Genomic DNA, 17,803 nt, shown 5'->3' with positions numbered 1-17,803 from the left:
GGGGGTCTGGAGACAGACTGCCTGGTTTCAAATCCCAGCTCCACCACTAACTAGCTGCATGACCTTGAAAAAGATTCTTGCCCCTCAACCTCAGTTTCCTCATCTGTAAAATGGGAATAATAACAATAGTATCTACCCCAAGGACTGGAGTGAGGATTAATTCAGATAATCAGAGTAAAATGCTTGGCACGATGCCTAGCACTGGATGAGAGCAAGGCCTCATCCCAGCTCCCCAGCCACTGCGCACATCTGCAACAGATTACGGATAGCTGTTGTCACCAATAGTTCCCTCAGGGAACAGTTGTGAGAAGGGGATGGGAGGAGATATGTCAAGTACCAAACACAGTGCTTGGCACAAAGTAGATTCTCAGTAAATTAATTCCTAGCCCTTCTTCCCCCCAAAATGTCCTCCTAACTCCCTTGAAAGCACTCAGCACACCCATTTGTTTCTAGTCCTTTCCCACACGTAACAGGAATCTATGAGCACCAGAGAATGTTCATGTAAAAATTCCCTTGTTTATTTTCTCTTCCTCTCGGCAGTGGGTGAGGGGCTTGGGTACCTTCCCTTCACGTGTCTCTATCTGAGTCGCTCCGAAGTCCTTTTTCAGTCACTTAGGAGAGAGAACGCAAATTTCAATGCAATGCCACGAGCCCAAGGGCAGCACAATCTTTTTTCCTGAATGTTAACGTGGCAATAACTTACAGCTTACAGCTCTTAGGAACTTTCTGGACTTGCAATTGCTTATTTCTTTTATTTCAAATCCATATGCTCACAGGGTTTTACTGAATTCAATGTCTAGATAATGCCCTGTTAGTACTTAATACCAAAGCTACACCCGGTGTTTTCTGCACAACCTCAGGAAGCCCACGCTAAGGTTGGAAATGTGTTAAAAATTCTTCCTAGGAGTGTGAAATGGGGTTCACCTTTTGAATGAATTTTCTTTTCCTTGGTTCAATTATTGCTGAATCTAATGATTTACTATTAAAAAAAAATACTCCCACTACTCACTCTTTTGACAAATGCTGCTATGTTTGGAGGTTGAATCATTTCACGGATAATATCCACGGAGCCCTAGGAACGGCAAGGTAAACGTCATTCATCTCATCGCAGCATACTAATTTCATCCAGCCTTAAAACATAGGCCAGCATTATGTCCTGACATATTAAAGATCTCCCGGTGGAACCAGGAACTTGTAAACATTAATGCTCTGCACGACTCCTGGTGACCTCAGAGGAAGCTGCATAAGTCAGGTGGATGGAATGGAGGCTGCTTTTCAAATTCAGTGTGTTTCCTATTCATTTCTAAATTAGCCCATGGAATACATGCATAAATAAATCCCTCAGCCGCTCTTTGCTCTAGCCTCTCGGCTGTATATTTCTAATAGTTCCTGTAACCACATATTTTACATTATGGCTGGAGAATTAATGCATTAATTTTTTTCATAGAGAAGAAAAAGCAAAAATTAACTGTGATAGTTTCTCAAATTTCTTATTGTCAAAGCTAATCTTCTGCGTTGGGTGTTTCTGTTTATTAACTCTTTTTTAAAATTTATTTATTTTTGGCTGTGTTGGGTCTTTGTTGCTGCACGCAGGCTTTCTCTAGTTGCGGCGAGCGGGGGCTACTCTTCGTTGCAGTGCGCGGGCTTCTCACTGCGGTGGCTTCTCTTGTTGCGGAGCACGGGCTCTAGGCGCGCGGACTTCAGTAGTTGTGGCGCACCGGCCCAGTTGCCCTGTGGCACGTGGGATCTTCCCGGACCAGGGTTCAAACCGGCATCCCCTGCACTGGCAGGCGGATTCCCAACCACTGAGCCACCAGGGAAGTCCTGTTTATTAATTCTTAAAAGTCTTTTTGTTTTCCTCTAAGGATGAGTGAAATGCATGCTTTTATTCTTCCCATTTCACAGCAGGGAGCAAGACCTAGAAGTTTCTTATGTACCATTTCAATTGATCATAGGAACACCCTGCTCCCAACCTGGGCGATTCCTCCTGGACTTGTGTCCCCTGCCCACTCAGGGACCTCATCGTGGCCTCTGGTCTTGGCCTCACACCACTCAACACTCTGTGGACCAGTTATTCTGATCTTCTTGGTGTCCCCGTTAGATCTGTTGTCCCACCTGATCTCTGACTAAGGGTCCACTCTGTACGTGTGAATGAACATCTTGTGAATAGAAATGCTTTCTGACCACAGCTGGACTGGTCACAGAAGCACTGCTACAATCACATTAACAATGGCCAGGAAAGAAACTGAAGGCTGAAGTGCTATATGACGTGGCCACGGTATCTATAGAGAGGAAGACCATGATGCCTCACGGTGGGGGGGGGGTGACTCCTTTAGTGCAGAGTGTGGGCTCTGGAGCAGCCCTGTGTGACGTCACTCTCTTGCTTGTGATCTCAAGCAAATTACTTAGGTAACTCTGACTTTAAAATGGGGATACACATAGATAACCCACCTCATGGTGGCATAGCTCATCATAACCCACCTCATCATGACCATTAAATGAGATAATCCAAGTAAAACGCTTAGCGTGTGCTAAGAGTATGCACTCAAATGTATACGTTTGGTGTTAGTAGCATCTAATATTACCATTATTATACATTGCTGTTAATTAATCTCCCTCTGACATCAGATCTTAATTAGGCACTTGTCTTCCATGTGAATTCATTCATTCATTCATTCATTCATCAAGGATCTATTGAGCATCTACTATGTGCCAGACACTCTCCTCTAGGTGCTAGGTATACATCAATCAACAAAACAGAGATCCCTGATGACATGGAATTTGTACTCTAGTTGGGGGAGACAGACAATACACAATAAACCTAGTAAATAAATTACACAACATAGATGCTATGGGAAAAAGAAAATTTGCCCAGAGAAAGGGGGACTGTGAGTCTTGGTGGGCAGGTGTGACCAGCAGAGGCCCCAGTGAGAAGGTGACATTCAAGCAAAGACTTGAGGGGAGAAGGAATTAGACATGAGGGTATTTGGGGGCAGAGCATCTAGGCAGGGGAATGGCCAGCGCAGAGGCCATAAGTATGAATGTGACCAGCATGTGTGACACCAGCAAGGAGTGGAGGGAGAGAGGGGAACTGAAGGCTTTTAATCCGAGGCTTTGAGCAAAGAAGGGACTATATTCTCATCCACAGACTGGGCAGGGGTGGGCGGCCCAGTTCCTCATGTCCAGCCAATGTTAACTTCTCCCACCAAACTTCATCCTGTCTAAAAGACCTCAGCATCTTTGCCCTAAGTGAAATAATTAGCCTTTAGATAAATAAACAAGCCACAATGTACGATTTTTCTAAATGCTGCTGCCTCTTATGGATGGATGTCCGCATGTAGTTTTTAGCAATACTAAATATATCATTGTAGAGATATTATATGCACAGTTATGGAGAAACAGTTATCCAAAATATTGTTTCTGGGTTAATAAGCAGGATTCTGTTGATACCTTTGTGCCTCTATGTTCTATATATTTCTTGAAAATGCTTACACTCTTATCCTTTGCTGATTTGGTTATAGGTGAGGTCACATCTCAGTGATATGATACGATTTCCTCCGGAGCAGTTATTCAACTTAATCTACTATGCAGTAATATTTATAAGCTCAATCAAAGTTTAATTAGATTGAATTGGATGTCCTCATTTGGGTTTTAGTTTATTAAGTACTGGGATTTTTTTTTTTTGTCTTCATTAAAACTCAGTTAGATGATGAATGCTGCATTAAAATAAGAAGTTTCCGTTAAAATAACGTGTTCTGTTAAAATCTACTTCACCATGAAATAGAAAACTCAGATAAAATATGTAGTTGTTATAAATGACACTACGATTGCTTCCCAATGACAGTTCTTTATCATTTTGGTCACTGTAGCAATGAAGTCTGCTTGGAAGCAAAGTTGAAATTTAAGAATTTAGGATATTGAAAGACTGCATAGATTTAATGATCAGCTTAGCTTCCACGGGAAGCAAACTTCTTATGGGAGTATCAATTTTGCTGTTGTTGGGTGGAAGGACTGAAGGCATCTGGTTTGAATTTATTGTCTTCTAAGACAGTTTTCCATTTATTATCATTAGACAGTTTTCCATTTATTATCATTAATACAATGTAGGTTACTAGGGAGAATATGATAATACACCAGGTATTCAATGTGTTTGGGGATACATTTGAAAATTAAAATAGTGGTTTCCTCAGGGGCCTCTCTAGACATGGTAAAGCAGGGGCTGTGACCTGACATGCCTTAGGGGAGTGGCAAGAAATGTACATGAGTGAAGCATCCCAGCGTAAGAGGACAGTGGTACATTAGAGAGAAACTCCATCAAAATGGGTCCGCCACTTCGCAGCCGATTCCTGAAAACAAAAGCCTTGTGTGGCCAGATTTTCTGATTTTGTGAGAGAAGCCAGAAATTTTCATGTGTCAAATTTTCCGATTTTTTTTTTTTTTTTTTTTTTTGTGGTACGCGGGCCTCTCACTGTTGTGGCCTCTCCCTTTGCGGAGCACAGGCTCCGTACACGCAGGCTCAGCAGCCATGGCTCACGGGCCCAGCCACTCCGCGGCATGTGGGATCTTCCCAGACCGGGGCACGAACCCGTATCGCCTGCATCGGCAGGCGGACTCTCAACCACTGCGCCACCAGGGAAGCCCAAATTTTCCGATTTTTAAACGTCGGTACTAGTTAAACAACAACAACAACTACAATCTTCGTAGGTCCAACAAAACACGCCTGCAGGACAAATTCCGTCCATAGCCCGCCTCTCTGTCACTTCTTGGGATACATTTCAGACAGTGGAACTGAGAAACAGAGAAACCCTTATGTGTGTGATTGAGTTCCAGAAATCTCGTTCCTCACTGCCCTGTGTCTAGAAATCACCTCGTCACAAACAGCTTTCGTCAGACATAGTATTCTATTGTTGCTATTAGGAACAGGGGCTACTTTTGGACTCATTTACAATGATTACACAGTGACTGTAAATGTACTAATATCAATAATATAGAAGTATATAGAATTTACATGTTTCTGCTTTTCCAAATATGTTAATATTTTAATCGTACATCAGTGTCCAAAAATAATTATAAGCTACGTAGGAACAAATCTAGGACCCCAGTTGCAGTTCATAACAATTCAATATACTACCCAAGGTCATACAGATAAGGTAGTGGCAAACCTGAGATTAAACCTCAGGTCTGTTTACTCTGCTTGATGAGTTTTTTCTATAATCTAGACTTATTACCTTTATATGTCAGGCTGTTACCAAACTTAATACTGAATCCTACTGCCAGAAAAAAGATGTACAACATTAATCTGTTGAGAAGCTACACGATAGGCATGACACCCTCCCGGGAAAATTTGTGATAGAATAAAGGAACTTCTGCTAAAATACGAATATGGGCATGTGTTCTAAAATAAATTTTGAATTAGTTTTGTGTAGAGTGAACCTTTCTTTTCATTTATTTGTTCCAGGATCATTGCAGGATGAAGAATATGCTTGTTAAAGAAATAAAACAAACACATAAAAAAGACAAAATAGAAGATGGTTATGTGTCTTTTATTTGTAACATTTGAATTCCTAAGCTCACATAAAACTGATTTCATAAATATCCTTTAGTTTTATCTTGCATTTTAATTGTTTTTCATTGTTAGTCTGTTCTTAGAACCAAACCCTTAATTTAATCACAAATGGAACTAAAAATATGCTAAATCTTTTTTCTGATGCAATTAGAAAAGATACTGAAAAACTTTGAAATTAGAACATTAAAAGCTAGTAAAACAGCTTAACTGTCAGATTAGAAATGGACTCTTCCCTCTAAAAGTTACAAAAATCCTTATTTATTCATTGAAAACTGCTTACCCAGAATTAATAACTGCCCAGAGGGAAACAACGTGTTATAAGTTTTTTTGTTGATATATTTTTAAAAGCAGGGAAAAAAACCCCATTAGTTCCAAAACACGCTTTGTTTCACTAATTCTAGGAGAGAATCACCTATTTCATTAAGAACGAAAATGATCAAAGCACAAAGGACAACAGTATTAACCAAGTGACACATCAGATTCCTTTTAGTGATTTTGCCTTTGTACACATTCCTTGGTGGCTGTACTTTTCCTATGATATTTCTTGTTCTCACAGTGTGATACCCATAGGGTGTGGAAGCGGTGTAAGGTTAGATACCATAGGAAGTGATGTGCTTCCATTAATGACCAGAATGACATAATCACCACAAAAAGATAAGAGAAATTCTACCCACGTCCCCTAATGCTTTGCCAATTAAAGAGGGGATTAAAACAAAATAACTCAGTGTGATCTTACAGGGAACGCTAAAGGTAGGAAGGAAGGAAGCTAAAGAAGAAAAGCAAAATGGCGGAACAGAATATAGATAAGGATTTAGTGCGGGCAAATACAATAGAAAAGAACATTTATAAGTGTATAAAATCAAGTCAAGAGTGAGCAAAGACACAACATAGTTTGGAGACAGCGTGCAGTAATTTCTTAATGTTCACTGCTAGGTACATCCATAACGCACAGTGACATGGAGAGCTTTGGGAAGGTTTCAGGCTCAAGTACAGCAATGTTAGCAGTGGGGCAACGAGACTTCCAAGAGAATTCCACCATTGGGAGATGATAAATGGAGGAAGGCTGAAAGACAACTGGTAACAGTCTTCAAATATTTAGTGGCCATGCAAATAAAGCTCTCATTTAGTATGTTTTTACTTATACAGTCTTTGGATCTTAATGTGGGATACTAAAAAAGGTGAGCTGAAACGCATAGATGATAGTTTAACTCAAGTTGAATGGAAGGATTTCAGATTGAATCTGGTCTGTGGGTTATACCAGAGGATGCTGCAGAATTTCTGTGCCTGAAGATCGTTGAGAGGAGAATTGGTTTTTCACCTGGAATATTATTGATGTGGTTTGGGAGGGTAGAAGGAATAGCTTAAGAAATCTCTCGAAGTTGCTTCCATTCATCCTGGCGCTCAGAAATGAGCAAACACCGCAGGAAGAGAAAATGAGAAATCTCAGAAGTAGAAACTGACTCCAGATGGGTATTTCTCAATTTTTTAAAATTATCATCCTCCTACAGAGCCTTTTTAGACATTTTATTCCTAATCATCTCCCTATCCCTACGGAAATTTAATACGACATATATACTTCACATCTGTATATGTACTATGGTCAGGCCATGACCCAGTGTAATATATAAGATTTCCTCCCCACCCAAATCAATTGTTGCACCCTTGGGCAATCACCATCAATGAAAATGCACGCTCTCTAAAATAAACCATCGGTCTGAATGGGAGGTCACTGAGGATGGGAGAAAAAAAAGTTATATATGTCTTAACTCTGGCTTCAGGGACCGCACAAATTCTCATTAGTCAGCATACTCATGCATTACCTGCAGAGGGAAACTTTTTGTGTCCTCTTCTGTTAAATGGGAAAAGATGAATTCTCTGTCACTGATATCATCTAACTGCAATGGCTGTAATCTTTTGGAGATCCTGGACCTCTTTGTGAATGTTAGGAAAGGAAAGCACATACGTACAGTCTCACACTCTATAAAATGTATGCACACGGAACTTCAGATCTTTATAATGAATTATGGGACTTTATAATGAATAGATCAGGCAGACAACACCTCAACCCACTGATCAAGCTTAATATTTATCATAAAAAGAGACAACTAGACATTATATGCTTCCTGATATGATGCAAAAGGAAAGAAACACATCACTTACATAGTATTCATGCTAAAAAATGTTTAACCTGAATCTAACAATGAGGAAACAATCAGAAAAAAATGCCAGATTGGGGAACATTCTACAAACAAACCAGCCAGAACTCTTTACTAACGTCAGTGTCATAAAAGACGCACATACGCGCACGCGCACACACACACACACACGTACACACACACCTCACACATACATAAAAGAAGGACTCTAATCCATTAACTAAAGAGAATGACAACTACGGGTATATGGATGTCATTGTAATCTTTCCTTTTTGAAATTTCCACTTTGACATTTCTCAAAAAAAAAAAAAAATCATCGATACATGTATTACTCAACTAAAAAAAAAAAAAGTGGGAAATGAGGGAGAGCGAGCCAGGTTAGGAGGAAGAAGCAAGATGTCAGTCTCAGACCCAGAGAGTAGGAGATGCCTGAAGAGATGCCAGGAGCTCAGATCTCCATTTGCCAGGAGAGGTACTTAGGATGTAGTCAGGCCAAAGAGATAAAAGATCGTCTGTAATGATTTTCTTCAGAATTTGCCAAACAAAGTTCTACGGGAATAGGAACAGTCTGTAATTAAAACCTAAGAGTGGTTTGCCAGCACTTACCCTAGCAGTGCCGATTAGCGCAGCGAGCAATACAACCAGGGGGAAATTGTTCCAAGAAGTTTTAAAAAACTCTGAATTTTTTTTTAATTGAGTGGAAATTGCATATGCACAAACAGTTAACAGAAAATAACCTTCAAAAGACTTCATAACAGAAGTCTTCAGAGTCCAGCATCCTACTTGATCAGGCATTATTGAAATACCGGAACTTAGTCCACTTTTTTTTTTTTTTTTTTTTTTTTTTTTTTGCGGTACGCGGGCCTCTCACTGTTGTGGCCTCTCCCGTTGCGGAGCACAGGCTCCGGACGGGCAGGCTCAGCGGCCATGGCTCACGGGCCCAGCCGCTCCGCGGCATGTGGGATCTTCCCGGACCGGGGCACGAGCCCGTGTGCCCTGCATCGGCAGGCGGACTCTCAACCACTGCGCCACCAGGGAAGCCCAACTTAGTCAACTTTTTAATGCAAAACTCCTGTGTTTTCCATTGTGCAGAGCTTCAGAGTTCCTCCCAGGGCCTGGGCTCCATGCTGTCATTTCTCTGTCTCACTGCTCAACACTCCCACGTGGCACTAACTGCATCGTGCACGGGTCGGGAAGACGGGCTCATTTGTCTGATCTCCAGATGCTCAGGACAGTCAGATATCCTTTCAGCCAAAAATGATGCTGAGAAAAATCTTCGCCTATCTTGTCCTCTCGAAGTTACTTAGGAAGCAAAAAAACAAAAAGCAAAAAAGGTACGTTTGTTGTTGATCAGAGCGCAACAATATGGAGAGAGGTAGCAGCACTTGGATTCCATGAGACAACTTTGACGAGATACAAAGCAAGGGTCGGTTTGCCGGGTTAGGTCAACACAGAATGCCACGGTGCCCAGACAGTTCACCCTTTCTGTTTGGACCAAGAAAGACGTCATGCCTTTCTAGGCTCTCGCAGCAGCTCCAAATGGTTTTAACACATTACATGCAATGAAACAAAATCAGAGCTGTTGAGTTATTCTTTAATCAGTATTACATTGAAATGCCCTAATACATTCTTATCTACATCCCTCCACCAACTGCTATTTTGTCGAATTCAAATGCTCACTGGAAGTATCATCACCCCCTAGTCATAGGCTCTCATGACCACCACGGTTTTGCGAATGAATCAGAGAAGGCAACATTGCTTCAGCTAAAAGTCACTTAGCTTTCAAAAGGCAGGATGTAGCACAGAATGATTCTGTCTACTGGGATAGAAACACTGGGAAGGATGGGAGAAGGAAGTTGGCTCCAGCTCCACCGTTACCTTGGCAACTGTGGCCCCAGCATCCTCCGGGCAGAAATTAACTTTGTGCCATAATATCATAAGGCAGAGGAAGGGAGAGCGCAGAGGAAGAGGAAGAAAACATCGGCTGGATCTAGAAGCTCAGAGGGCTGTCTGGGGCGATTAAGAATCAGTGGGCGGGGCATTTGAGCTACAGGCACCAAATGACCCATTGTACTTTTGTTGGGTTTTTTTTTTCCACTGAAATTTCAGTATTGTTCGAAGATAGCCACCACACCCTTTAATAATGAACAAACACTGCACTAATTTGGCTCAGGGCGTCTGCTGATCATTCTTGGTCATTTATAACTTCCTTTTATTTCTCTCTTCGGGGAAATCAGGGGAAAAAAAATATCTTGAACGGAAGAGACAAGGAATGGTGTGGTTATAAAAAGCACATTCTGTTGAGGGTGAACTGGTAACTAGTTAGCCTTAGGCTAGAGACCAGTCTCCTCCCTGCAATGAAAGTGTGCAGACCCTATCTGGGGCAAGACAAGCCGCCCCGTGGAGTGGTCCCTGGTCAAACTGCTTATGGGGGAAACTGCACTGATGCTGTGGGACGGACCTCCCAGCCAAGACCACGGCATCAGGGCCAGAGCCTGCAGGGACCGCACAGGAAGGCTTGTTAGAGAAAAACTGGCTGTGCGTCCAGAGCTCCAAAATTCACTGGGTACTCAGAAAACACGTTACAGAAAAGGCAGCCGGCTGACGAGACAGGTAAGTGGAAAAGTACAGGTAAGTATCTCAGTCTCAAAACCTGAATTCCAGTAAAGCTTAGGTGGCAGGTCACAGGCAGAACTGCGACACGCATGTAAGTGCAGAGGCTTCCTTCCTCCAGGATGGGTGAGGGGCCGTCCTTCTCTCCTGGCCAGGTCCACAGGTCACGGCTAGCAGCGCTCAGACGGTTAAGAGCACACGAGGTGAGCGGGGAACATCTCTCAGGAGTCACCGCCGGTCTCCAGCATGCCTGCTCCCGGAAGTAGGTGCGCCTTTTCAGCCAGGGAGGTCTCCCTCCTGCCGGCCCGGGACTCCAGGAGGAAACAGCTTTTCCTCTTTCTTCCGTAGGGTAAGATGGGGCGTTAGTGACACATCCTGCTCGTCATCTCTTTCTGGAAAGCAGGGGGAGAAGGATGGTTAGGAGTAACTATAAGCAGAGCAATGACTTGTTGAAGGATTCTGAAAATACCCTGGCAACCTCTGGAGCCTTTAAGCCAGAGGTTGCAAGCATGGCCCAGGAATAAGGCTCTGCATACAGATGTGTTCCACTGGCTGCAGGCTTTTTTTTTTTTTAAATCAAAGCAATGTTTAAAAACCTCAGCTAACTTGCCAAAATTCCAGGTTGCTCTGTGTTTTGGAAAAATTGCAAGATCTGGAGCCACTGGGCAGCTGAGTTGAGAATTGCTGTCCTCTTCAGATGCAGAATACACTCTCCAGTTTGCCCTAGTCTCCACCACTCCCAGCAGTCTCCCCATCAGGAGTGAAGTATCACTTACTGGTTGATATGATCATTGGATTTAGACGGCTGTTTTTCTTACAGTAGAGCACAATTTCTCTTTACGTAAGTTTCAATCAAAGATGAAAAAATGAAGGATAGGTACAAGTCGAGAAAAGTGGGAGGAAGGACATTTCTTAATAGAAATGAAGACTATCCCAATGTGTCTGACAGTCAACCACAACCAGCTGGCCTTTCTATAAATGCTCTTGTGGGCATTTATAGATCCCAAATGTGCCATCTGTTCTCCTTCTCTGGGGCTCTGCACAGGCGAGACCCTTGCCCGTGGCCTGCTCCTACCACGCCCTGCTCTCTGGGCTAATTGCCATTCATTTTCCCAACTCCAGCAAGATGACTCTGATCTGCCTGGGAGGCCTTCAGGCACTCCCGCCCCTCCCACTGTGCATCAGCCACGCCCCCCACCTGTGCCCACCCGGAGGCCTGCGTGCAAGGAGCCAGTTTGTACACCTGTGTGTGTGTGTGTGTGTGTGCGCGTGCACACACATGGGCGACGGGCATGTGGGTTAGCTCTACTTGTGAGCTCCAAGGTGTCAGGAAGAAGAAACCCTCACTAGCACAGTGCCTGGCACAGGGCAGCAGCTCCTCTTTCATCCTTAAGAATGTCCTGGATCGCAGGCTGGGAAGGAGACTTGTGCCTTGTGGCATTTAGGAGGACACGTTTCATATATTTTAGTTAGATGAATGAGCCGCTTCTGAGGTCCACCTGCTGCAGAGCTGACGCCAGCTGCTACCTCTCTTGCACGCTGACCCCAGCTCACCCTCCAGCGCCCCCTATCAAATAGGAAACATCTGAGTAACAGGAGCTTGCGAATAGGCGTGCCAGCTGCTCAGAGACTCGATTAGAAAACGATACCAATGTGCTGGCTAAAAAAATAACCAAATATACAGAACAGAATCTAGGTACTTTTGCACCCTTATAATATTAAGCAAGGCAATTATGTAGAGATACGTATATTGAAAAATTAAGTGACCATTTACTTATGCTCCGTACTTGTGCTATGGACCAGGTGCCTGGGAGATGAGGTCACTGTTCTCAAGGAACTACAGTCTATCAGGGAGAAAACAGTATAAAATACAATGACATAAATGTTAATATCTAGAGGAGGAGATGAGGCATGGTAGAACCCAATCCACCCATCCCACTCTGCCCTCACTACCACCCTGCGTGACCTCCCTGAGCCTTTGGGTCTTAGCTGAAGTGGCCCCTTTCTAGGGATACCCTTCCGAACCTCCAGGATAGGGCATCACCTCCTCTTCTGCTCTTCCATAGCACCCTTCTCCACAACCAGGATAGTCTTTCTGTTTCACTCCTGCCTCCTGGATTCATCCCTTGTAAGAGCCTGTAAGACCCACGGAGAAAAGGGCTGTGTCTGTGGTCTGTGCTGTGTCCCCAGTGCCTGGCAAGTGATGATGGATAAAATGTTTGTGCAATCCAGCAATGAATGGGCTCCCAGTGTCCTCATCTGTGAAGCAGACCAGTGATGCCTACTTGAGGTGAGTGGGAAGGTTAAAAAGTATTCATGGACAGAGTATGCATTCATTCCCTTTCCTGATCTCTCCAGAAGCACAAACATGGCAGCAGCCACTGTGTGCTGGGAAGACAGAGCCTTGAGAAGACTTCTCTGATAACGTACCCACTGAGATGGACTCCACAACCTAGAGGAGGAAGAGTCTGACAGGTGAGGGTGGGAGAAGGGGGACTGGAGAACAGGGGCTGTGGCTGGAGGGAAGCACAGTCGAGGTGGAGACCGCCAGGGATCTGATGCTGCTGTGGCTGGAGCAGGGGGGCCGGGACAGGATGGGGACGCAGGGGTGGGGAGACAGGTAAGCGCACAACTATTTGAAAAAGGACCCACGCACCTGGTGTGGGGGGATGGAAATAGATGATGACAACCTGAAAAGGAATTTGCTGTTCCTCTGTTAAGCTTCCAAAGGTTCTTGTGTTTTTGGTTAACTTTTTGTGACAGAGATGGGAAAAATTAGGTGGGAATTAGGTGGGAATACAAAGTGTGTGTGTGTGTGTGTGTGTGTGTGTGTGTGTGTGCGCGCGCGCGGGGGTGTGTGGGTGTGTTTGAAAGAGTGAGAGCAAGAGAGTGAAGGAGAGATCATGGGATGAAGACAACTTTGCCTTCATAACTAATTCTCATCATTATTTGCAATGGGTCAGGATTACAGAAAGAAAGGAACTAGCATTTGTTAAGCCCCTATGAGTTGCAGGTGCTTCAGGTGGTTATATTACTATCATTGCCTCTGTAAAACTTTGACAGAAGAGGAATTCAGGCCTCAGAGCAGAAGTGATGTGCTCAGGGTGAACAGGTATGGTGGACAGTGAGCTGCCGAGCTTAAATGGTAACAGTCGCTTCCATCAAACCAAGGTTTGCTGTTGTTTAGTCTCGGTGTCCCTCATGGCTCTACAGATAACACTTCATGTAACCCTTACCTGATCCCGTGAAGTAAGCTTTGCCATCCCCATTGGTCTGATGAGGAAACAGGCACAGAGACAGAGAATAACTTATCAAAGTCACACAGAAAGTGGCAGAAGTAGAGATTTAAATTCAGATCTATCTGGATGCAAAGGCCAGCTCTTTCCACTACACCACATGACCATGGTTTAAGCCTCTGAGACATTCTTATGAATATGCATCTGAGTGATATTGACTTATATTAATTAACAATTAATTGCAATCGTTCCTGAATTTTCAAAATGCCAAAGAGATAGGTTTTCTTTATCCAGACTGATGCCACTTTGAGTTACAAGTGCAATCGGTAAATACTAAAACAATTATGCCACTAAAAGACTATAGACACAAGAAATATGGAAGGCTTTTTTTTTTTTTTTTAAGGAAAGCAGAAGAGGGAAAAGATTGAGAGAGGATATGGGACTTAAGCAAAGCCACTGAGTTAGTCTGTGAAAAGCCAGGACCAGTGCTTTCCTCACCACACCGTGCAGCCTCAAATGCAGGAGAAAAACTGTTTACTATGAGGCCTCTTAACATTCTTACAGGGAATGAATGGTTGAAATAGGTCTGAAACTTGAGGAAGGACGGCTCAGTTGGATCCGCCCTGCAAAAGCCCACAAGCCTTCACAGCTGCATTCTAGCGATTTCCCACTGGGTGGCGCCAATGGGCTGGCTAAAAACCAACTGGTTCTGAGGAAAAAAACCCAAACCAAAAAAAAAAAACCAGACAGGACTTCCCTGGTGGCGCAGTGGTTGGGAGTCCGCCTGCCAATGCAGGGGACACGGCTTCGTGCCCCGGTCCCGGAAGATCCCACATGCCGCGGAGCGGCTGGGCCCGTGAGCCATGGCCGCTGAGCCTGCGCTCCACAACGGGAGAGGCCGCAACAGTGAGAGGCCCGCGTACCGTAATAAAACCCAAAACCAAACAAAAACCAGACAATATTGGGTTCCATGGCTTTCCTCTTCATCACAGCCCTCCTGCAGGCATCCAGCAGTGCCAACACACGTTCCTTCCTATCGGGGAGAGTGGCTTAAACAACTCCTATGCAGTTTGCTCTGTAGGGATGAATTTGCCATTGCAGGAGTTATCTGAACCCACCATGTATTAAGTCCACTAAAGAACTCCAGCAGGCGCTTAAGAGGTTTCTGCAGAGGTAGTGTGAATTTTCTGAGAAATGTTCCTAAAGGCTGTATTTGGCTTGTACGTGAAGACTTTTCAAGCACCCAGATTTTTAAAAATCCATTCTTAAGGAAAGAGTAAGGTCAGGTTTTGGTTGTGCTCAGTCGGTACCATTGCGGCAGAACTCGATTCTGCAAAGTCCCTGATTCCCGACTCTCAGCAGAACAAAGTCCACACTCTGCAGCCTGGCAAACAAAGCTGTTCTTAACTGGATCCACCCACCCTGCTCACCTCCTGTTGAAGCCCGGCCCACTCACCACACCCATCAGGCAAACTAGACTCCTCCCCGTTCTCCAACAGCTCCGGTCTGTAACGTTTCTAGTAGCTTCTCATCGGCTGTTTCTTCCATCTGGCAAATGTTTTCTGCCCTTCTATGCCTGGCAAACTTTGATATCCTTCAAGGTCAGAAAGGGTTAATTAGCTCCCTTCCCGAGTTCCTCCATCACTTTGCACACACCTGCATCACACTGCTTTCTACCAGCACAGGAACTCACCATTTCATCTTGCCTGAATCTGAACAGACCCTTAAAACTTTGTTATATAGTAATATACGATGAGGGATATGTTGGTCAAGTCACATAACAGTATGTATGGTTTGATCCAATTATATTAGGAAAAAATATAAAGTATGAGTCCAGCATGATAAGTTTACCTCTGGGTGAATGGAATAATATATGTTTTCTATTTCTGACATTTGCCTTTTACATATTCTCTAGCTTTTTAGATATTTTTAATATACATGTAATTTTTCCTAAAAAATAAGCTTCAGTCATTTAAAAAAAAAGAGAGAAGTAGGGGCTTCCCTGGTGGCGCAGTGGTTGAGAGTCCGCCTGCCGATGCAGGGGACACGGGTTCGTGCCCCGGTCCGGGAAGATCCCACATGCCGCGGAGCGGCTGCGCCCGTGAGCCTGCGCGTCCAGAGCCTGTTGCTCCGCAACGGGAGAGGCCACAACAGTGAGAGGCCCGCGTACCGCAAAAAAAAAAAAAAAAAAAAAAAAAGAGAGAAGTAGACCAAATCTCCACATTGAAATCATAGTTTTGGAAATGAAGTTAAAATGATTTTGCCTAGTCTTTGTGGGGAACGGTGGTGGTGGATGAAATCAGCATATCTTCTGCATAAGATACTCAGCCACTTCTGATCTAAAACATTTAAAATTAAAATAGAGATCTTTGCTAGCATTTGAAAGTTTTATTTGTTCGTTTGTTTGTTTTAATATACATGGAACAAACTTGTGTGAATTCTACGAGTCAAATCTTCCTCTTATCTCTCAGTGTAGCCATTTTGAGAACTGGCCACGGAGGGAATAAACCGTCCAGAGAAGTAAAATGATTTATTCCGTGTCACGCAAATAATTTCTGACCCGACCAAGACTACAAAGAAACCAACTGACTTAGCTTACTACACCATACCATCACACATCCCAGTAATCGAATTTTCACATGGAAGAAAGAAAGAAATGTGATGTCTGCTAGGTGTCAGTCATCATGCTAGCATAACCATATGAATAAGTTAACATTAGGAATGATAAAATGAGCTCCAAAAAGGAGTGACAAGATCACAGGATCACGGACTATACTGTTCAAGCTGGGATGACACCTGGATGTGATCTAGTCCAAGACCTTCATTCCAGAGATGTGAAGACCCGGCTGTGAGGGAGGAAGTGACTTGCCGAGGGTGGGACCACTGATAAATGGCGGCGCCAGGACTCCTGACCTGTGGACCCTGCACTCCATGTTGATTTCAGAGAGGCAACCTGTGTACACAAGGATTTCTTAAGAGTCACCTCAGTGTGCTTCAGGAAAATCCCTCTTGCATTACTGGCTCTCCTCCACGTAGACCTAAAACCTAAATGCCTCTCCACAGCTTTCAAACTAAGTCCCAACTCTAGCATCTAGCATTGGTGTAGACTACTCAACCACTCGGCCGTCACTCCCCAACTCTCCTTCTCTACCGTTGAGCCCACAGCAATGCCCCTCTATACGCTTTCCTTTGCTCCTCTCTTCCCAAAACACCCTTCTCCCAACTCCAGCATCCTTCGAGACCCTTGACCATTTCCCCCCCTCAGGAACACCATCTCCTACTCTCCCCACCCCGTCCCCAAGAAGTCTCAGGTAGTCCTCTTCTGCTTTCCCTTTGTGCCCATAGTACCTCTCACATTGTTCTATGACACTTTATCAATTCCTGGTTCCAGCAAGAGATTGCTCTGGAAGAGATGAACCATATCTTGTTTCTGTTTGGACCCTGGTGCACAAGGCCTGCCACATACAAGGGGCTGTAAAAATATTTGCTAATTAGACAAAAATCCAATGAAGATGAACAATTATTAGGTCTTAAAGGCCCAGTAAAACGAGAGGTAGAGGAAAATACAAACTGAATACCTACTATGGTGGAGGCACCTATATTTATTGTGTGTACTTCTTGCTCAAAACTCTGTGAAGTAGGCATTGCTCCTTCAAATTTACAGATGAGGAAACAGGCTCAGAGAACTGAAGTAACGTGTCCAAGTTCACGCGGCTAGCCAAGTGGAAGGATAAGGGTCAGATCTGGTTGCCTCAAAAACAAAAACGAGTAAGCAGACTAAATAAATCCTGTTTCTATTACTCCACTGGGAGGAGAAATAAAGAAAGGACTGAGGTTCTTAGTTTTTCTAGTGTTTTAACATATATTGGGCACAGAAGTGCTACAGCAACAGCATTTTAAAGCCAATTTCTTGTTTTTAATTCACCAACTTTCTGCTAATTCTGAGAAACAAGAAGGAGAAAGGGGAGGAGGAAATATTGGAAATAAAGCAATGATTTAGGAAGAACAGGACACAAAGGGACGAAAGGAAGGTGGGTATAGAAGGCGCAGCAGTGTGATAAGAATGAGAACACTGGGCCCAGTGCTTCGTGAAAATAACCTTTGTGTAAGCGGGTCCTTCCCACCACCAGCCACCATGAAAACAGGGTAGCTTGAAACACACAGCATATCGTTAGATGTGGCAGAAAGGGGGAAGTATTCAATCAACAGCCTCTCATCTAACAGAACATAGG

At 43.8% G+C, this 17,803-nt stretch overlaps 1 protein-coding gene across 3 annotated transcripts in view; it reads right to left on the bottom strand.

Annotated features, from left to right (window-relative positions):
• MOB3B (MOB kinase activator 3B) overlaps positions 1-17,803 on the bottom strand; it is a 293,520-nt gene that overhangs the window by 80,746 nt on the left and 194,971 nt on the right. For 2 of the 3 annotated variants that reach the window (XM_019934925.3, XM_073806059.1), the window contains exon 4: positions 5,528-10,727. The exons of the other annotated variant lie outside the window; for it this stretch is intronic. In XM_019934925.3, the coding sequence (XP_019790484.1) occupies positions 10,698-10,727 (30 nt within the window). In that variant the 3' untranslated portion in view covers positions 5,528-10,697. Of the gene's footprint in view, positions 1-5,527; positions 10,728-17,803 lie in introns of those variants that run through there. 3 annotated transcript variants of the gene reach the window in all.

The sequence above is a fragment of the Tursiops truncatus genome, chromosome 6 (assembly GCF_011762595.2).
Source record: "Tursiops truncatus isolate mTurTru1 chromosome 6, mTurTru1.mat.Y, whole genome shotgun sequence".
In the NCBI taxonomy this organism is placed as follows: domain Eukaryota; kingdom Metazoa; phylum Chordata; class Mammalia; order Artiodactyla; family Delphinidae; genus Tursiops; species Tursiops truncatus.
The sequence above is the reverse complement of the archived record's forward strand: the minus strand, read 5'-3'. Positions and strand labels throughout refer to the sequence as shown.